This window comes from Mastomys coucha, unplaced genomic scaffold (assembly GCF_008632895.1).
Source record: "Mastomys coucha isolate ucsf_1 unplaced genomic scaffold, UCSF_Mcou_1 pScaffold14, whole genome shotgun sequence".
NCBI lineage: Eukaryota > Metazoa > Chordata > Mammalia > Rodentia > Muridae > Mastomys > Mastomys coucha.
Window position 1 is genome coordinate 108261468 of NW_022196896.1, and position 22062 is coordinate 108283529.

The 22062-nt window shown below is 39.6% G+C and overlaps 2 protein-coding genes and 1 long non-coding RNA gene across 4 annotated transcripts in view; 2 read left to right on the forward strand and 1 right to left on the reverse strand.

Annotated features, from left to right (window-relative positions):
* Col4a3 (collagen type IV alpha 3 chain) overlaps nucleotides 1–6328 on the forward strand; it is a 127515-nt gene extending 121187 nt beyond the window's left edge. For both annotated transcript variants that reach the window (XM_031368174.1, XM_031368175.1), the window contains 6 exons: nucleotides 640–738; nucleotides 3973–4185; nucleotides 4765–4942; nucleotides 5050–5164; nucleotides 5336–5508; nucleotides 6123–6328. In XM_031368174.1, coding sequence (XP_031224034.1) covers nucleotides 640–738; nucleotides 3973–4185; nucleotides 4765–4942; nucleotides 5050–5164; nucleotides 5336–5508; nucleotides 6123–6207 — 863 coding nt within the window. In that variant the 3' untranslated portion in view covers nucleotides 6208–6328. The remainder of the gene's footprint in view (nucleotides 1–639; nucleotides 739–3972; nucleotides 4186–4764; nucleotides 4943–5049; nucleotides 5165–5335; nucleotides 5509–6122) is intronic.
* Nucleotides 6329–6934: 606 nt separating this feature from the next.
* On the reverse strand, nucleotides 6935–12560 carry LOC116088651. The gene is made up of 2 exons (XR_004117961.1): nucleotides 12446–12560; nucleotides 6935–8269 (listed from the first exon to the last, which is right to left on the reverse strand). It is a non-coding gene; the product is annotated as an uncharacterized LOC116088651 (long non-coding RNA).
* A 54-nt stretch (nucleotides 12561–12614) lies between these two features.
* The window catches only part of Mff (mitochondrial fission factor), a 34009-nt gene continuing 24561 nt past the window's right edge, over nucleotides 12615–22062 (forward strand). The window contains exons 1-3 of the mRNA XM_031368997.1: nucleotides 12615–12802; nucleotides 16829–17049; nucleotides 19153–19322. Of these exons, the coding sequence (XP_031224857.1) occupies nucleotides 16869–17049; nucleotides 19153–19322 (351 nt within the window). The 5' untranslated portion in view covers nucleotides 12615–12802; nucleotides 16829–16868. The remainder of the gene's footprint in view (nucleotides 12803–16828; nucleotides 17050–19152; nucleotides 19323–22062) is intronic.

Sequence of the window (22062 nt, forward strand, 5' to 3'; positions counted from 1 at the left end):
AAAAAAAAAAAAAAAAAAAAAAGAGGTTAGACTCTTGTAAAAAAAACAACTATACATAGTACAGAGTAGGGGAAACACATGCTGCATTTCATTTTTATTAGGGGAAAGTATATTAACCCTCTCCTTTGGCAAACATTATCTTTGAGGTTCAATTTTTAAATGAATGTCTGACTATAACTGCCTTATAAATGTGCATTCGTCTAGCAATTAGTACTCCAAAGAGTTGGGGGAAAATGACTTTAAAGTCTTTCCAGACTGCTGCTATTTGGAAATTGAACCTGACCCTTTGCATAGCCTTAGCATATTTCAATAGATTTATGAATAGGATTCTTGTTCTTTAACTTGGCCTGAATCACATGAGAGATAAGAGAGGTATGACTTCCTGATTTGATCACTTCATGGGCATCATGAATTCTGGAATAAAATACAACAGCACACACTTTCAAATAGTCATGGTTTCATAAGGCCTTTAGGGGAAGTTAGTGGACAAACATGCCAGTCAGCTCAGGACTAACTGCCTTCCTGGGATGTTTATCTTGGCTGGTGAAACTGCAGAAGTCCTGCGCTTACTCAGATGGGTGGCAACTGACCTTTTATTCTAATATGATGGTGTGTAATACAACAGTGCCTTCTGCCTAGGACCCTGTGGGCCAAGAGGTAAACCAGGCAAGGATGGGAAGCCAGGAACTCCAGGACCAGCTGGTGCAAAGGGCGACAAGGGCTCGAAAGGACAGCAAGGTAAACACCCAGCTTGCCTCTCTGGTTAAAGCAGTATTGTTTCAGTGTCCAGAGGGGACTCGTTTTATATATGTGATCATATAACGGCAAGAAAGAGTTAGTACTCTGGTTTTCTAGTTAGTTCTACTGTTCCTATTAGAACAAAGGCAGGATGCCAGATGTTCATTTGCAAAGAGGAGAAGTCACAAATGACTGGAATGCATTGTTTATCCTGCCTTGGGCATATGGACTCTTAATTTCTAGTCAAGGCAAAGATCTTTGGCTAAGAACTAATAGAGTACCAGTTACTATCCTATTTTCAGAAAGGCGAATTGTGTTTTAATTACCTACAGAAGTTATGTTGGCTCACAATTTCTTACAGGAACAGTAGCACTGTTCCTATAAGTGGTTCTTCAATGACAGGGTACTAAGTGGGAGGGCCAGGAGATCAGAAGATAAGAAGGCAGAAAATTTTGGATCAGAAGATCTTGTATAAGCCTTGTCTTATGCCAGGCAACCTTATTAGAAGGTACAGCATCTAATGTAATACTCCTAGGGAGAGATGAGATATTGTCCGTGGAAAGGTATCATACGAAAGGAGGATGAGAGGGAAGCTAACCAACCAATGCTGCACAAAGAGAACATGAAGTATCTCAAGGGCATCAGGGTCTGAGCACAGGGCAAGCTTCAGACTGATCACCATTGCCTCTTAGAGTGGAAAGAATTCGGGTCTCAAGATCCTAAGACACATCTCCCTTAAGGCCCTGGTCCCAGGCCATTGTGATTCTGCTAGGCACATAACCAGTTTTAGAGAAGGAACTGTGTTCCTTCTCCATATGGATGGCAGGAACACATAAAAGATGGGGTGAATCTGGGTGGAGCCCTGGCCCCAGGCAATTACAGACTCTGCCAAGCGTGTTTCTGATTTAGAGAAGGAGCTAGGTTCTTTCTCTATACATTAGAGCTTCAGAGAATGCTTTGGCTTGGTTTCAACAGTGAGGTTTTTTTGTTATTCTTGTTTTTGTTTTGCTTTTTAAATACTACCCTGGCATGAACAAAATAATTTTGCTTCCTTATTTATGACAGCTGTCTATTAACTATACTATTTTTGCATAAAAGTCAATAACTCAGGTGTATGTTTGATAAAATAAGGCCTTTTAAATATAATATTCTACTTGGAATATAAGCTATGCATGTCAGTTTGATAACCTGGATCTAAATCTACCTTCTGTAAAAGTCTCAAAGCACCCCTCTGAAAAACACTGAAATGGTAACTGCCCAAGGTTACAGACTTTGTTAAAAATAGCAATCCATATACACTTTCAGCTTGTTTGTACATGACAGTGTCTTAATGTGTACAACATAATGGTCTTGAAATCTTGCTTCTCCTATCTCAGCCTCTCTATTAGTAGTATTGTTTATTTCATGTTTTTACACTATACTATGGTTTTCAGAACAGCTTACATATTTCAAAAGTATTTACACAGCCAAAAGAAAGGTAGACAATTAAATTGGGAGGAGGCTTGTAAGAGAACAACAAAGAGTGAGACTGAATGCTTTGCTTGACGTTTGTAACTCTTGTATTAAGTTTGAAGAAGAGGTCTTTATAAGTTACTCTTTCTCTGAGATGAATGCTTTTCCAAATTATCACAGCCAATGAACCAGATTCTTACCCTCACCTAATGTCTGTGCCACCCTCCAAGCAGAACCATTGTTCATTGAAACAGTTGGTGAATGACTTTATGGATAGACCATCTTAATACATACATCATTTCTTAAATGAATGTAACTTGCTCTCTCTGGGCTGAGAATAAAATCACTCACTCAAGTCAAATAGTTTTGACCATAGCAGGAAGTTTGTAGCCAAAAATCGTGCCTACAATTCATTTCTCGGTGCAGCAGAACTGTCAACTCTCAGCTTAGCTACGATGAAGATAAAATCCTTTGGTGATGTGAGGGTCATTGAAGTACAGCCTTATTACAATGAAATCCAATATCTAAAAATTGTTCTTATTTTGGGCTTGTACTAGAGTAAGAGCCAAGATTTTAAACTCTACTAAATACAAAACAAACAAACAAAAGACTTTATATTTATGTTCATTTAAGAAAATACTAGTAGTGATTTATTATTTTGAAATATACAGTTAATATGTTTGGAGTTATTTAAAATTTATATTGAGAAAAATGTATTTTCACTATTGCTATAGATGAGCATCTACATAAGACTGTTAAATTGATTGTTGCTTTATATCAAACAACTTTTATAACACTTATTTTTATTGTTATAATATTTTATAAATTTTAAGGAATATGACAAAAAAGATATTGTATGTATTGAAGGGGAGGTCTCTGGAAGGAGTTGGGGTACAAAAGAGAAACAAGAATGTGATTTAATTCTATTTACTTAAAAATATGTTTTTAAATGTTAACAAATTCAGATAAATTGAAATCATGTAACTTTTCTCACCATAATGCAATAAAAGTTAAAAAAATATATATATATACACATGAGGCACAACAAATCAAATGTAGGAAACCATGCCAGGCATGCCAAGGGAATTCAAAGATGAGGAAAGACCTGATCTCAAAATAATAATAATAATAATAATAATAATAATAATAATAATAATAATAACATATAATAAGACGCATCCTGTGACAAACTAGTTAATACTTAATATTATTTTTCCATTGTATCAGTTATGTTTATGTCACTGTGATCAAACACCTGAAATAAATAATGTATAGGAGGGAAATTTTATTTTGGTTCCTGGATTCAGAGGGTTCAGTCCATGGTTGTTTGGCTGTATATTTGGATGCTGTGATGTAAAAGAGAGCTGCTCACTGCATGGTGGACAGAAAGCAGGGAAAGCCATATAGAAGGGGCATGGGCAAGATACAGTACCCAAGAACAAACCCCTACTTCCTACCTCTCACCAGCTTACAGTAAAGTCATTATCTATGAATCCATTAAGGAATTAGTCCATTCATTAGGATAGAACCCACATGATCTAATCATCTCTGGAAACGCCTTCACAGACACACCCAGGTATGCCTTACTGGTCTCCTAAGTGTTTCTTAATCCACTTGACAATTAAAATAAAACAGCATAGTCATTTTATAGCCCACTCTCCTCTAAGATTCCTTTTTCATGTTTGAGGCTTACCAGCCACATAAACACATTTAAATTAGTACTTTAGAAAACTAGTTTGAGAGTCTGGTCAAGTTGTAACCTGTATAATTTGTTTTTCAAAGGCCCACCTGGTCTGGATGGATTGCCAGGTTTAAAGGGAAAACCTGGCGACAGGGGAACATCGGCCACTGGAACAAGAATGCGAGGCTTCATCTTTACCCGACACAGTCAAACCACAGCCAATCCTTCATGTCCTGAAGGAACACAGCCACTCTATAGTGGGTTTTCTCTTCTTTTTGTACAAGGAAACGAACATGCACATGGACAAGACCTTGGTAAGGTTCTAATTTCCAGGCAGTTTACAATGCAGAGTATAGACTATTTATAGGATGAGAGCTTCCTCTGAAGGTCACTGCAAACAATGTTAGCATCTTCTGGTACATTTGAGAGAACAACTGTGGTCCAAACTGTGGTTTCATTTTCATCCTCATGTATAAACTGCTAGAGGAAACGTAGCTAGATTCAACCATCTATCTCTTGTTAATCCTCAGATTAATCTTTTCTAAAGCTTCCCCCTGGTTATTTGCTATTATGGATATCTAGAAGGAGCTAAAGCAAAGACACTGTCCCAACTGAACAACATCAGGTCCAAAGTTCTATTCAAAAATGTTAGAAAGAGCCACAGAAAGCATTCTTAGTATGGGAGGGTTGGTAAACCCATTTGAGACTTTGACTTCCCTCCTAAAGCTTTACACTACCACAGAATTCTTTTGTTTTGTTTTGTTTTGGGTGGTTTTTTTTGGGGGGGGGGTCCAGGTTTGCCATAGGTTATGTGATAATTAACCTGTTTCTGAATAATGGTTGTCAGTAACTGTAATTTACTAGGAGTGATACTCAGTTTCATGTTTTATTAGGTACTCTGGGCAGCTGCCTGCAGCGATTCACCACAATGCCATTCTTATTCTGTAACATCAATAATGTATGTAACTTTGCATCACGAAATGATTATTCTTACTGGCTGTCAACACCGGCTCTGATGCCAATGGACATGGCTCCAATTACTGGTAGAGCTCTCGAACCCTATATTAGCAGGTAAAAGCTCAATCCCTGTGTTTTACAAGAGGATCAAGTGAATCACTTAACTTGTAAGGAATGCAACAGTGGAAAGCTGTTGTCACACTATTGGTCTCATTTTACAGATGCACCGTCTGTGAAGGTCCTGCAATGGCCATAGCCGTTCACAGTCAAACTACTGCTATCCCTCCATGTCCCCAGGACTGGGTTTCTCTCTGGAAAGGTTTTTCTTTTATTATGGTAAGAAGAAAACAAACAAACAAACAAAAAACCTAGCCCATTTCAAGTAATGAATAATGCCTATAGAATCTTGGGCTGTGTTGAAAAAAATGTGGTCTACTACCTGCTAATATATGTAAAATGCTATAGATGCTTGGCAGCATGTTCACTGAGATCTTTTTGTTGTGATAGTTCACAAGTGCAGGCTCTGAGGGGGCTGGACAAGCACTTGCCTCACCCGGCTCCTGTCTGGAGGAATTCCGAGCCAGTCCATTTATAGAATGCCATGGACGAGGGACATGTAACTACTACTCAAACTCCTACAGTTTCTGGCTGGCTTCACTAAACCCAGAAAGAATGTTCAGGTAACTCTGCCATGTTGGCCTTAATCTGATGACTCAACTATAGAATGCTCAAAGGCTGCCTACATCTGCTTTTTATTTGTACCTCTGTGTGGATATACTTAACTCTCTCAGTCCTGACAATAAAATCCTATTTACCTTCATCCTCCCAGGATAGAGGTATTTTGAAGTCAAGAAGTAGAGTCTATTTCTCACTGTGTCAGTAAAAATCAGATGTACGCATGATTTTGTTTTCACTAAGCAAATTCAACCCTTGTATGGATTTATAGTAAAGTAATTTAAAAAAACACTAGCTGATCTGCTGATCTAAAGGGCTTAAGTCTTCTCTTTGAAGACTTAGGAGTATTTAAAGGGAAGAAATAGTTAGAAATGATCTGAAGGCTTGCAGGAAAGCCTATGTACTATGAATTCTGATGAAACACACTGATAAAATACCGATGAAATGTATATATATACAAACATAAAATTATCTTTTCAGAAATTCTCCTCTTCTACAAAGAGGGGTGTTTCTGGAATAAACTAAAATCAACTACAATGTTTATTAACAAAACCCAAAGCAAATAAGTATTCTATTTTATCCAAAACTCAATGAGTCTTTTTATTTGTGTTTATTTCAGAAAGCCTATTCCATCAACCGTGAAAGCTGGAGACTTAGAGAAAATCATAAGCCGTTGTCAGGTGTGCATGAAGAAAAGACATTGACAAAATGAAAGAAACCAGAACCGCTTTTTGTTCCTTATTAAGTAATGAAGCCATGACTTAGAACATGCATTTACTTAGGTCTTTCTCTCTAACCTTAAAGATGTGGTGGTGCAAGGTTTCACCACACAAGAAAGCATTTTGTTCAAGTTAGTCTGTGACGTGGGTCTCCAAACCGGTAGGTTACAAAATTCCCTATGGAAGGACAACAGCTCTCCGTAGAAGGTCACTGACATCACATTCCAGTTGTACCCAAAGCGCTGACTAAATGATGCTTGTGTGGAACTTGAACTACAAGCTAAGAGAGGTCTGGTCCTGTGGATGCACAGTGTGTTCCTTGTCTCCCACTCCTGTGCAAAGGAGTGTGCTTCCTTCTGCCTCCTCCCTGAGACCTTAGACTTCAGCTAGAGAAGGAGATGGGGGTATACCGAAATCAAGAACACCATGAAGAGAACTGGAAGGTCAGAGCTGCTGAGTGCTATAAGGGTTAAGAACACAGAATAAATGAGGCTCATGATGTTCTAGGAGTCATTTAAATACGCCCAAAGCTAGGACCAAAGGAAACTTTCTGAAGGGACTTATGACAGGCTTGGATATATAGTTTTGTTTTCTGTTCTGTTGACTTTGTCTATTTGCTTGTTCACTGAACTCTTTTTACTATGTTAACAGATTCAAAACGGGTAAAACATTTACCCTTAGGGAACTAATTTTAACTAGGATGACATATACATACGTTGAAACATTTCTCTTTATTGTTTTCAGTGTACTCACAAGTAACAAGGACACTACTTACTAAATGTGCACTTTATCCCCCACTCCTACAAACACTGACCTTGAATAATTTCACCAGGAAATAATGCTAGTTTATCAGACTCAAACATTTTTCTTTGCTCCAAATAATTCATAACATGGATTTAAAGATTTGGTTTTTTTGTTAGTTTTTTAATTTTGCCTTTGGAAATCACACGTATACCCCATGATTTTTTATGTTATATATTCTTACCAACCATGTGGAGAGAGACCACTGGATAAAAACCTTACTGTACTGTACACAGCTGCTGTATGTCTTAAAATGTGTTCTTAAGTATATAGATACATTCCAAAGGTACTTAATTCAGCTTAACAAGTGATTTTCTTCAGTACCAAACTATGTCCCATGTACTGTACTGGGTGGGAGTGCAGGGGGTAGTGAGAGAGACTTGCTTCTGATCTAACCTCAAAGGAGATAACAAATTTTGTGTGTAAAGATTCTCACACATGCAAGAAACCCATCCTCCATATCTTCACTCCCTTCCCTGCATCAAAACCAAACAAAGAGTCTCATATATGGTTGTAGTTTTATTTTTTCCCCCATTTTCCCTTTTCTTTGTTTTTGTATTTCATCACAATTCAGCAGGCTTGATAGAAGGTTTAAAAATAAGAGCACTTGTTGCTCTTGCAGAAGCCTCTGGTTCAGTTCCCAGTACCCACACTGGGTAACCACTCTGTGAACCAGAGTTCACAGTAGCCTGTTCCAGATGATCTAACATCCACTTCTGGCCTCTACCTCCACACTCAGCCAGACATACAAAAGTTTTAAACCTCTAACTTCTGTTAGGCACCCCAAAAGCTAAAGTCTGAAAAATATTAAGAAATCAGGAACTTTTTAATAATCAAATAGTGCAGTACTATTTGATGACTCATTGTGAGGCAAAGCATTGAGTATATTTCTTGATCCACTGAAGTGGACACGATGGTGCTGATGCGTAAGTTCAGGCTGGTGCTGTAAACTCAACTGCTTTGCATTGGAAAAATGTGACCCAGGAGCACAGACAAGGATTGTCATTCTTCACCACTCATGTGACTGCTACAAGACACTTTTACACCTGAGCTGAGACATGCAACATCTCATTACAAGTATGTATTTCAGCTAACATTTCTTTGTGAAAAATATCCTACTGTCCCAGATACATTCCAGGAGTGAAAACGAGGGACCGATCTCCTTGGCCAGTGTGATCCTGAGTAGGAGCAGGAGCTGTAGCATCCAGGAGCTTGTCCTAAATGCCCATTCTAGAGCATTCTAAACCTACAAAATTAGAAACTGTAATTAGAACACAGAAACCTGTGTTTTGTTTAGATGAGAAGCTTCTCGTTGTATAGCCCAGGCTGACCCCCAAATCACCACAAGTTTTCTGCCTCAGCCACCCAGAATTTCATTTTAAAAGTTTTCGTCATCCTCTCACTGGGCACACACCCAAGAAGCGAGCCACAATCCTCTCACCTTTGTCTCTTTTAAAAACTCACCGGTGACTTTCAGAGTAAGCTAGTTCACCGCTAGACTGGTGCTGATGTCAAACAGCTGCCCTTCATTTGCCCATAGGCCCCTTTCTTCTCCTGTCCTCTTATCAGTATTTAAGGCAGGTAATACTGGACACCTTCATGCCCAAAGAAGCCATATCAACAGTCAGTCATTTGTACGTCTAAGGGTGAGCAATAAAATACAGCCCATGCATATGACTTCCCAGATGCTTATGAGTAAATTATGAATTTAAAATCCAACTTCTTATGTGGCTGGAGAAATGGTTCAGTCGTTAAGGATGCTAGCTTCTCTGCCGAAGACCCAAGTACACTTCCCAATACCCAGGCCAGGCAGCTCAGGACTGCTCAAAGGGATCCAGCTGGCCTCCAAGGACACCCACGCATAGGTGGCATTCACTAGCACAGGCACCGCCACACGTAAATAAAAATAAATCTTTCAACATCTTCAGCTGATTAATAAGAGGTTTGTTTCAAATTTGGTGCTTCAACTTTGGAATTTCACAGTGTGCTAAAACAACCAACTTGTCAATTGTTCTTTTTTTGCAAGACAAAACATTATTAATTTATTTATAAAAGTATTAAAAATGTTTAAATTTGAATTTTATTGCTAATTTTACAAAGGTTTTTTATATTTCAAATGTAACTTACTACCACTAAACTTAATTTAATATTTTTCTCAATAACCACTTGAAATTTATTTAAAATATATTAAATATTTTATATTGTTATATCCTGACAGAATTATGATATATTACAATGTACTAATATTTCTGTGAATATAACTAAAGTTCTATTGTTTTGTCAAAATAAAATAAAAAGAGCAATTCTATCATATCTTTGGGGTTTTTTTTTCTAATGGAAAGAAGTTTATTTTGGACTGTAAAAATAATAGTCACTATAAAAGCAATAGGCAACTTTGAAATAAAGAAGAATATCAAAGCTGCTACTGTTTAGTATTCATCTTCACTGAAAATAACCATCAAATTAAGATAATGAAAGATAACTATAGTATTCGAATCCTGACGCCTAAAAAAGTAATCTTGCCATAAATGAGAAACAGTAACTGAAGAATGTCTGAATTGAAAAAGGGAAACATTTTTGGATGTAAAACATATTAGGGCTTAATTCCCAATGGAAAACATAAGTAGCAATGACTAGGCGTCAAGCATCAGGGTGACTAAACTAAGTTGATGAGACTTTTTATATATTATTAGGTTACAGAAAAAGCCAACAGCATTAAGTCACAAACAGAAATGCCCACATCAGTGAGAGAAGAAAAGGAAGACCCAGCATGAATCTATAATACAGAACACAGGGAGGAATAGACTTCCATGTACACGGGGGGTGGGGGGAGAAGCACCTTTCATGCCACTTACCTTTTTATTTAAGGCTGTATCACACACTATTAGGTGCTCTGACATTCTGTGAAACACTGTCTTGTTTGTTAGACTCACGTGATGCCCAAAGATAAATAATAAACTAGAGTTATAGAAAAAGACCTGGGTTTGATAACTGAATTATGGATCTTTATTCAAAAGCCATTTCAAAACTCTGAAAAGAAGGGGCTAGGAACAAAAGAAAAAAGCAATCTGCAACATTTAAGAAGTGTAAGGACTAATGGAAGCAATAAGACCCTTGATGGGTTATCTCTCTGCCACTGGTGAAATGAACCCATTTAAACCTGATTAGATTATAGTAAAGGCAGGTTTATTGAGAAGCTGATCTCCAGCAGGTGGGTGAGTTCACTGGCTCCAAGGACTGGGGCCAAGGAAGTTGCCATGGGGAAAAGGAAGGGTAAGAGAGGGAAAGGAGAGAGAAGATAAGAAAAGGAGAGGGAGAGGAAGAGGGATGAGGAAAAGGGATGAGAGAGAAGGAGAGGAAGGGGGAGAGGGAGAGGGAGGGGACACATTTAAAAGTCTTGATAATGTATGGTTTGCCCAGCTTAATTCATATTTTCCCCCAAAGGCTCTGACTTGGAATGACAGAATAATGTTATTTAATCTGTCCATAAAGAAAGATTATTTGTCAGTATAAAGTAGCAGGACACGCCACCTTTGAAATAAAAATTATTTTGAGACAAAGGCACTTAAAAAGTGTCTTCTTGCCGGGCGATAGTGGCTCATGCCTTTAATCCCAGCCCTTGGGAGGCAGAGACAGGCGGATTTCTGAGTTCGAGGCCAGCCTCGTCTACAGAGTGAGTTCCAGGACAGCCATGGCTACACAGAGAAACCCTGTCTCGAAAAAACAACAACAAAAACAAAAACAAAAAAAGTGTCTTCTCACATTTTTACAATTTACTACAATCGTCAGCTTCTAATACACATTATAGATCCCAAGAACTTTTTTGGGTCTTCACTTTTCTATACTCCAACATATAAGCAGGGATTACTAATTAAAAGTTGTATGCTTTCCTCCTGTTTAACTGCTGTTTTATACCAACTTAACTGGGGGCTCACTAAGATCTTAAGAGGGTAAAGGGAAATTTTACTTATCTTATACCAATATTAGGAAGGACACACAAGAATGAAATTCACAAAGCTTGACACATTATTTTGATGTCATAGTGGTTATTCCTGGTTGTCAACTTGACTATATCTGAAATGAACTACAATCCAGAATTAGAAGGCTCACCTGTGGCCCTAATCTGGAGGCTGAGAGATACAAGTTTCTGACCTGAATCCTGGCATGGAGATCTTGAGGCAGTAGCTATGAATCCCAGAAGATTAAGATAGGAAGATCTATGAGTTCAAGGTCATCTGGGATTAAAGGTGTGGTAGCACACACCTTTAGTCTGGGCCACACCTTTTGCTGGAGACCTATATAAGGACATTGGAAGAAGGAAGGCCCTCTGTGCTTCACCTGCTTGCCTTGTGGGACTGAGCAACTGCTGGATCCTTGGACTTCCATTCACAGCTGCTGCCGACCATTGTTGGGAGTTGATTGTTGAGAGTTGGACTACAGACTGTAAGTCATCAATAAATTCCTTTACTACATAGAGACTACCGTAAGTTCTGTGACTCTAGAGAACCCTAACTAATACAGATGTTTTGAGACAGGGTTCATTGTGTAGTGCTGGCAATTCTGAAACTCACCCCACCCTCTTACCTCTGGTTCTTTAGTATTGTGGTTATAGGAATGAGCCAAAGATTGACTTTAGAATATTTTTAGATTCAAGACTCTATCACTGGAGTAAATACTCTTCCTTTGCGCAAGGGAGTGAGAAATTTATTCCAGAATCACAGCTCATATCTACATGCTTACATCTCCTATATAAAATGGCTTGATGGTCTCAGGTATCCTATGCACATCTCCACAAACACTTAAAACTGTCTCTTGATCACATATATTTAAACCAATATAAATATGTTATACTCTATTAGTAGGAAATAAGCACAAGGAAAAGTGTATGTGTGATATAGATGTTGATGCAGGCCTTCCACTCACTACATAGCTGAGGCTAGCCTGGAACTCCTGATCCTATAGCTTCTACTTCCCAAGTCCCCAATACTGGGATTTCTAGAGTGTGGCACCAGGCTCAACTATAATATGAATAGATTGTAAGAAAATACTTCTTTAGCCTTGGTTGGTTGACTCTAAGGATGGGAAACAGTGGATGAGGTTATGAAAATTGAGGCACACATCGTATTTCCTGATTTTGCTTCTGGTCTATCCTATGAGCAAGCCTGGTTCTTGCTTTCCAGCCTTGTCCTTTCAGAGGGAAGCCACAAGTTGGATATTTAGATTTGAAAGAGATTTCTGACCCATACTATCTTGAAACCCAAATCAGCTTCCCCTTTTCTCGGATTCTTAATTTGTAAGTTTTAGGGAAATCAAAATTAGAGAGCTGAAGAATTGCTTCCAAGATTTAATTATATATGCAAACTCGCAAGCCACCATAAGAATTTTTGTTCAGGCGTTTCTTTAAAAAAGGTTATTAGTTTACCTGCAAACGTGAAGTTCTTAAAGATCTCAAAGTCTAGAAATCCCCTCAACAGGAATCACCTGAAATGGGAGTACTTTGCCCACAACAAAAATGACTCCTCGTCGACGTCTCGCGAGCCTGCATGCCACATCCGCCCTTCCTTAGTCACATGACCACGAACCTACTTCCGCTACGGCTCCTGGAAGGGGTCAGTCCTGGCCGATCTCGCGTCTGTCCCGGCCCGTCGCGGCCGCTCCGCCGCTTCTTTGCCCGGGCGCCTCGGTGCGCTCGGTCAACGGCCTCTGCGAGCGCTCGCCCGAGCGCCCCGGAGCCGGCGGGCGGCGGCCCTCTCTCCGGGGACTCTCCAGCAGGCCCAGGGTGAGTGCTCTGGTCTCCCCAAGCAGGGCTCCAGGTCTAGCGCCGCGGCAGTGACACCCCTCTCCGGGCTGGGCGGAGCGGCCCTGGCCTTGGCCCGTCCTCGGGGCCCTGCCCTGCAAGTATTTGGGGCGGGCTTCTTCACCTTTTCAACCTCGGCATCTTCTGTGGAACAAAACTCGAATTTTACTGACAAAACGAAAACACCTATTCGTTTGGGGTTAGGAAACGGAAGGAAGCCTGTGAGCTTGGATCTGGGCTTTTTCGGGCATCTCTTCCACGGGCCCAAGCATCTCACTCGCAGCGTGACCTTGAGCCTGTCGCGTTTTAAAGTAACTCTTTGTTTTGTGTAAAGTCCGCATAACTAGAGAAAGGCCTTGGAGAGGCCCGGGGCTGGCCATTAGCATCCTTGCTCGCTGGTGGCGTTGCGGACTATCCCCCGCACCTCACCCCAAGCTGGGGTCCAGGTCTCCTAGAGCCCCTGACCTCCATTTGCTAAAAACTTGTTGTCATTGCAAAAACAAACAAGCAAACAAAAAAAGGAACCAGCGTCCCAGTTCCACTAGCTCAGGAGCGGGCGCGTTCTGTGGGAAGAGCACCGCTGTCTCTGAATTGGTGGTGCCCTCTAATTCCAGAAGAATCAAGCTTGTGCTCAGTAATGCTAAGCAGGCCTCCCGCAGGGAGCCAGTGAATGGGAATGCCCCTTTTCCCTGGTGAGAAACCTTCGTTTCTCCCTCAGTCGCGTTGGCTACTAATGAGATTCCCCAAAGAAAAACCTTTAGGGAAAATGGGACCATTGAGCCCTATTTAGTATTCTGAACATGTAACTAGATTGTTTGAAGAGGGGTGTATGTGTGTTTGTGGAGGAGGGATTGTCTTAATGTTTGGTTTCGAGGACTTGTGAATTGAGATAGCTTTTCAGTCGTTTTTCTGAGTATACGATTTTTTACTGAACTCCTGGGAGGAACTGTGTTGGCTCCCTTCCTGTCTGATAGGGCTGCCTCATTTTAAGGTTTACCAAGTTCCTTCTGTTACTTTCTCCTTACTGTTGTGACATTTTTGTTGTTAATAGATACAGGATTGGGATATTAAGTTTTTGAGTTGTTTATAAAATTCTAGAAATGAACCCCCTGCCAGATGTCTACCCAACAAAGGTCCTGTAAAATCTCTCCATTCTTAATTTCTACAGAAACTTTTTGTTTTATGCGATGCCATTTGCCAGTTCTTTCTGGTGTTTCCTATACTTCTTGAAGCCCTTTGCTGAAAGTCTGTGCCTCAAGGTTTTGCCTGTTTTTCTCTGGCAGATTCAGAGTTTCGCCACTTCTTATATTAGACCTTTGATCCACTTTGACTTCATTTTTTAAATAGTTTTGGGTTTGTTATATATGCTTATATGTGTACAGCAAGTTTATGGTTCTAAGGGAGTGATTAAATATTTCCTTGAAAATATATTTGCATTTTTAAAAATTACAGCCAACTTAAAGAAAGTGAGTGTGAAAACATTGCTCATGTTTGGGTGTGGCCTAGAAAGTGGATCTGTGGTATCAGATAGGAGTCTGAGGGAGATTTATCTCGTTATACAGGAAGCACGTAATGACATAACCATGGGATTAAAACATTAGCCCCAAACTAAGCTTATTTGTTACCAAAGTACCATAATTTTAATGAGAAAGAAAAATAATTAGGTCCTCATCTGTTTTATTGAAACATAAAATCTAAAAGCTGAGGCAGTAGTATTGGATTAATATAGTCCTCATGTTGTAACCAACTATAAAATTATTATTGTTGCTAGTTCACAACTGTAATTTTGCTGTTGTCATGAATCGTAATGTAAATATCAGAAAAGTGACCACTGTGATAGTCACTCAACAACCATAGGGGCCGGGACCCTCAGGTTGAGAACCACTGCCTTACATGGTGACTGGTCTGTTCTATGACATTAAATTTTGGTACTTTTGAAGCTCTTTGTTTATTCTTTTGTTTCTTAGTGTAAAGTTGTATATCTTTGTGGCTTTTATTTGAAGATTTTCTAGCTAAGTTCCTAATAACCGTATCATCTAGTTTCTCCTTCCTCAGGATAAAGTGGCTCTCAATCTAGCACATGCGCATTGGAGAAATTTAAGGAGTTAATATGAAGCACAGAAGCAGATAGTGCCAAATAGCAAGCTTATTGTTTCACATTTGTAAGTAAAATTTTCTCTTTGCTTCTGTTTTCTTAGTTTTTAAGCCATCTGTAAGTGTCAATTCCTTAAAAAGCAGACATTTGGGCAAAAAGGAATGAAATAATCTAGTTGACAGTCACAAGCCAGTGAGGCTTAGAGCACTAAACCGTCTCCAGGGAGTGTACTTGTAAGGTACCAAGTATGTTTCTGGATTTTTTTTTTTTTAATTGATGATGAAGACATCTATTTTGCTTTAACCTTAGTTTCCAGAATCACTCTGTAATTAAGACATTTGTACTGTCTTTGGTGCTGTATTGCTCCTGACTTACAATATGCTTCTCTGGGAATGTAGTAGCCTCCTTTCCAGGAAACCATCACTTACACATCAAATCTTTAGGAGACCTCCACTATATGTACTTTTACCCTTGTGTTTTCTTGGTGATTTTTATAACCTGTTGGAGTGTGGTGAGAGAGGTTTGCTGATAGTCATCCTTCTCCCCATCTGGCAACACACTTGTTTGTGTAATGATGAATTGCAGAATCATGAAATGGGGACTGGGCTTCAAGGCACCTCTCTGACTTATGATGTACCGTAGAGTGATAGTTGAAACATTTGAAATGTGGTTTCTCAAACGGAGCCATTTTAAGTAAATTACTACCTTTATTCATAGTTCTCTTATAAAATGAATTGTTGAAATACTGATTTTTATTCTTTCTTTTTTACAGCTGGAAAAGCAGTGTCCGTGTTGTTATGTACACCTCCAAAAACAGTTGAGCTCTGTAGGGAAGTGTTGTGTAAAGTAAACAACGGCAGGGTAGCAGTGTCCATAGCTATTGTAGACCTGTATCTGCTCTGTTAAAATGAGTATGAAAATGGGCAGTGAGACATCACTAGGAAGGTCAGTGACATTTTTTTTCAGTTGAGCTGGTATTATAGGTTTGACAGACAGTAGCTTAAAAGCGGCTTGCCATAAGCTAACCACACTTTTTTATGCTTTTCTTAGCATTTTTTTATTTGGGGGCAATCATTCTTTCAACTACATCTCTCTGGAGTCATGGATCCCTCTCCAATTTAGAAGCTTACTCAATGCATTATTTTTTTCTCTCAAAGATATTTGATGCTTCTCAAAACTGTGTATATAAATACAAAATTAAATATGGGTTAAGAATGTGAACATTTAACCACTTAAAATGAATTTGTACATTAAGGGCTTATTGATATAATCCATGTATTTGGTATTCATTGGATCTCTGTCATCAGATTCATGTGCAGTAAGAAGTTTTGATTTGCATTTTGTGATTTTTGAGGGGGCTATACTTTTTTTGGTAAATTAAGCATTAGCCTTATTTACCTTTGAAGTTTGATTTTAATAGTTGAAAGACTTTATTTCATGCACGATGGCAATTTCTGATTGCATTGCTATTAAGTCCAAGCAGGATTCTTTCACATAATTAGGATTTTTTTTTCTTTGCAGTTTTAGAGATTGAACCAGGGTTTCATGCATGTTAGGCAAACACTCTACCTCTGAACTATGCTCTTAGCCTCCTGAGTGGGAATTTTTAATTTTATTTCAGGCATTTTTGAATTATAAGGAGCCTGCACATTTGCTTGCACACAGAGAATGTTTATATGTGTGCGTTTGTATTGCAGTTGTATAATCTTTAGAAACTTGCTCCTTATCAATATATCCTCAGAGTTCATTTTCAGATGATAAGTCAGAAGCTTTCTATTGAAAACCGTGTTTTGTTTGATCTTTTATTTTCCTTCTACGCATAAGTGATAAGAGGGTTCCTTTTGCTCTTTCTGCTGTCAGGTATTCTGACATCAGCACTCAGTTATCCTGACCATACCATTTTCCTTCTATAGGGTGAGTGGGGCAGCATTTCCTTCTCCCACTGGTGCTGAGATGGCAGAAATTAGTCGAATTCAGTACGAAATGGAATACACCGAAGGCATTAGTCAGCGAATGAGGGTCCCGGAAAAATTAAAAGTAGCACCACCAAATGCTGACATGGAACAAGGGTTCCAAGATGGAGTTCCAAATGCCAGTGTGATAATGCAAGTCCCAGAGAGAATCGTGGTTACAGGTATCTCACACTTGATTCAAAGTCTCACAATAAATCTTTGTGTTATTTATTTTTATAAACATTTTAGGTTTTTCAAAATATTATTGAGAAAGGTATTTTCACAAGTTTTAACAAGTATATGTAACCCCCACATATACACATATACAAAGTCCAATACAGAATGTTGTTGCCACCTCAGAAGGCTGCTGTAGCAGCTGGGGGTCTCCTTTCTGTACCTAGACAATAGATCTATCTCTCAGAATCTCCTATAAATGGAGCCCTACACTTGACTTCACTATGCCTGGCTTCTTTTGCTAAGAGTAATTTTTTTCCTTCTGTGTTTTTCTCTTCACCTGCTGGGCTTTGAAGCTAGGGTCATGTGCATTCTAGGAAAATGCTGTCCAACTAAGCTCTATTTGCAGCCCTCTCTGTATTTTTCAGGGATTGAATTTCCCACACTGCCCTTGAATTTGCCCTTTAGAGCCTGCAGACCAGTCCGTACCGCCACCCTTCTGCTTCAGCCACCTGAACTGCTCAGGTTACAGTCTGCCCCACAAAACTCAGGTTAATTTTCACCTTGTTTTTATGCTGGGCAGATTTAGTGCACTCGGGAGACACTCAGGAGCTCCTACCTTAGCCTCTGAGTGCTGCAGTTGCAAGCTGTACTTGCTTGCTTGGCTAGTGTGATGATTTTTGAGATTATTTCATATTATTGCAAGTATTATCTGTTCATTCCAGCTAACTGCTAAATAGTAATATCCTGAGTGGGTTCATTATTCTTGGTTTATCCATTAACATAATGGCCATTTGTGATGTTTACATTCTGAGACTCATAGGATGGAATGCATATGAATAATCATGTTCAGACGTAGGAAGACATACACCTTCATGTCTCTAGAAGTGAAATGGCTGTCTGATGAGTTACATTTAATTTTTTCAGATGTTGACATATTACAAATGGTGTGCCATGTTTCTTTTCTGTCAGTGACATTTGAGAGTTTTAGTTGTTTTATATCTATTTCCCTGATAATTAATAATTTTGTCCGGGCAGTGGTGGCGCATACCTTTAATCCCAGCACTTGGGAGGCAGAGGCAGGCGGATTTCTGAGTTCGAGGCCAGCCTCGTCTACAGAATGAGTTCCAGGACATCCAGGGCTACACAGAGAAACCCTGTCTCGAAAAACCAAAAATAATAATAATAATTTTGAACATGTGTTTATGTGTTTTTCTGTTTAGTTATTTTTCTGTTACTATGATAAAATACCATGACCAGGCAACTTACAAAAGGAACGGTGTTTGAGAGGAATAAGAAGTCCATCGCTGTCATTGTGGGCAGGCATGATGGCTAAAGCAGCAAGCTGGGAGTGTATGAGGTTTTTTTTGTTTTGTTTTGTTTTTTGCTTTTCAAGACAGGGTTTCTCTGTGTAGCCCTAGCTGTCTTGAAACTCACTCTGTAGACCAGGCTGGCCTCGAACTCAGAAATCCGCCTGCCTCTGCCTCCCAAGTGTTGGGATTAAAGGCGTGTGCCACCGGCAAGAGAGTACGACTTTCAACTGCAAGCCCAAAACAGGCAGAAAGATACAGGGACAGAGAGAGACAGAGAGAGACAGAGAGAGACAGAGAGAGACAGAGAGAGACAGAGAGAGAGAGAGAGAGAGAGAGAGAGAGAGAGAGAGAGAGAGAGAGAGAGAGAGAGAGAGAGAACAAACGCTGGGAATGGAATAAGACTTTTTATCTCAAAGCTCCCCACCCCATACTTTCTCTCTAACACCCCTGCATACAAAACTTCCCAAATAGTGTCATCAACTGGGGAACAAGTGTTCAAGTGACCAAGACTACAAGAGACACTTGTCATTCAAACCATCACATTTGGAAGCATCTGTTCAAATGTTTTGCCGATTTGAAATGTTCAGTGTTGTGAGAATTTTTAATAGACTTCCAGACTTGAGTTGCTTGTTTTGGACAGACACACACACTAATTTTTGTACTGTGGTATTAAATATTTGTGAAATATCAAATGTCAAAAAGAAACTATTGCTGTCAGAAGGTTGTACTACGAATCTGACAGGATTAGGAAACATTGTGAAATCCCACACACATACACACCCTCTTTTCTTTTCCTAGGAAATAATGAAGATGTTTCATTTTCAAGACCAGCAGACCTTGACCTTATCCAGTCCACTCCCTTTAAACCTCTGGCCCTGAAGACACCACCACGCGTGCTCACACTGAGTGAGAGACCGCTCGATTTCCTGGATTTAGAGAGGCCACCTCCAACTCCTCAAAGTGAAGAGGCAAGTAGACTTATCTGCTTACGGCTGAAAGTTGAAGAGTTCAGGGACCTTAGACGATGGGAGCTTTTCATATGCCAATTATTAGTTGATTTCACAATTCCCCAAATAAGGTCTTATGGGTGAGTGGGTGGGTGGGTGGGTTGATTGGTTGGTTTTCCTAATTTAACAGTCATGTGGTAGGAAACTGAAAATCTTGGAGCAAGTATTGCTACCATTCATATAGACTTAAAGGGAGAACAGCTGTAACTGTCACACCTGCCGTGATGTAGAAAGAGCCTCAAAGTTTTTGTTGTGTTTTTGATCTCTATAGTGCTGAAGGTTGAACTAGCACTTGAACATGCTTGGCAAATGGTGTACCACTATGTTCCTGGGAAAGGAATTTTTGTACTAGGAAATGATGAATCTGTCCTTCTATTATAAAGTCATCTGACAAACAAAGCTAAGAAAACTGTTTTCTCCTGACACCACCCATTCCTGATGCATGATGGCAGATTCTCACTGCATTGGTAACATTGATGTCCATTGATGTGAATTGGGTGGTAATATGCATGTTAAAGGTATTCACAGTGGAATTAAAGTCTGGCCAGTGCCATTGATTTGAGACCAGTATTGAAGTTTCTGTTATTGAATACAATATACAGACATACATTTCTATCAAAACTGTCACTCCTCTGTCTGCCTTGATTTTTCCATGTAGTCCTTTCCAAAGAGTAGGCATGGAAACAAGGTTGGTGTGATTCCTAGTACTGAGTCATGCCGGTTTTTTAAGTTTAGTTTCTGCTTAGGTAATTGTAGTGATGTGTTTACAAGTGCCAATATGAAAATCCTGAATATTTGTTTATAGAAAAGCACTACATTTGAGTGTTAATTATGGTAAAAAATTGTCAAGTAACTTGTAAATTTGTTTTACTTGCAACCATTTTTTGAGATTCTATATGAGAAACACCACAAGAAAAAATAAATAATAATACCCAGCCCTCTGGAAGTTTTCCATCTGCATAGTCTCAGAAGGACAGTGGAAAGAGGTGACAAAATGACATTGTTACACACAGAAAGAAATCAGTGGACTCTTTCAGTATGTGCTTGCTAACTTTATATCAGCTAGACACAGGTTAGAGTCGTCTGAAAGGAGGGAACCCCAGTTGAGAAAATGCCTTTATAACCTTCTTAAGATTGAGCCACAGGCAAGCCTGTAGGGCATTTTCTTAATGATTGATGAGTCCCAGCCCATTATGGGTAAGAACCACCCCTGGACTGGTGGTCCTGGGTTCTATAAAAAGCAGGTTGAGAAAGCCATGAAGAACACACCAGTAAGCAGCACTCCTCCATGGCCTCTGCATCAGCTCCTGCCTCCAGGTTCCTGCCTGCCTGAGTTCCTGTCCTGACTTCCTTTAGTGATGAACTGTGATGTGGAAGCATGAGCTGAACAAACTCCTTCCTACCCAACTTGCTTTTGTTGTGTGTTTCTTTATAGCAATAGTAGCCCTAACCAAGACATTATGTCTAATGTTTACTAGTATTTGAAAGGCACCTCTAGACAAAAACACTGCTTGGTAATTCTTTGTACTAGAATTAATAAAGAGCTGTAAAATAAGCCACATGAACAGGGCCTGAAACTTCATGTCTGAGGCATGGCCATTCTTGGGATTCTTAGAGTAGATCTGGCTGTGTGAATAGGGAGGCAGAGGCTTTTCATACGGATACTACATCCAAAAGGACTTCCTAGGCAGCTCAGGCCAATGTAAGCTCTTTCAGAGAATGTGAAAAGAAGGCTGCAAAGAAGAGTTAGAGAGTATGTCTGTACAATTTTATACTGAAAAACATGTGTTCAGGCTAGAGATTTGGAACCCATCATATCTGTCTGTCAAGCAGCGTATGCTTTGAGAAGATTAACTATAACTGTTAAAGCTTGTGAAAACTTCACTGAAGTACAAGAGAGACCAGACCCTATAGGACAGGTTGCAATATAGCTTTTGCCCAAATTAGCTATTCCTACCGCAAAAAAAGAGTACTATAATGTCAACCATTTGTAAAGTAAACCAGAAGAACACTGAATCCCAGATGTAGCCAGAAGTGCCAGGTGATCTAGAAGGAGCAATGTCAGTTAGCCTATGTAAGCCATGTCCCAATTTTGGAAGACAAGAAAAGAATTAATGTTTTCAGAAAGGGAACTTTTGTTCAACTAGCTTAAATCTAAGCTGTCAAGTGGCATCCACAGGTACCAAGTCCTGCGTCAGTCTTGTTCAGATGTACAGCCAGAGAGAGCAAGGATTAGGAGAAACTGTGTCCAGCTAAAGCAGACATAGATCACACATAGAAAGTAGTGGTTCTGGAGACTGAAGATAGCACAGAAAGCTATGGATGTTTGTCAGAAAGGTAACCTAGCAAGCAATAATTCAAAGCAGCAGGCGATTATCAGTATCCTGTGGTGGCCTAATATAATTGATAAAACTGTTTTGAGAATGAGAAGCAAAAGACCATAACTTACCTGAAATATAACAAGCCATTCTAGTGTATCCCTGAACTTACTGATGACGAAGATTGCCTCAGGCTGGTCGATCTGGGCCTCCCTCAACCTGCGGGAGAAACGGGGTCCTAGTCAGGTCGACAAGGCGTAGGCGAAGAAATGATGGCAGAGACGACACGTGAAGTACAGGATCTGAATGTATTTATTTAAAATGGCATCAGACTTTTACAGTCATTGCAAAAGAGAGATGGTAAATCTGGCAGCTCAGCAGTT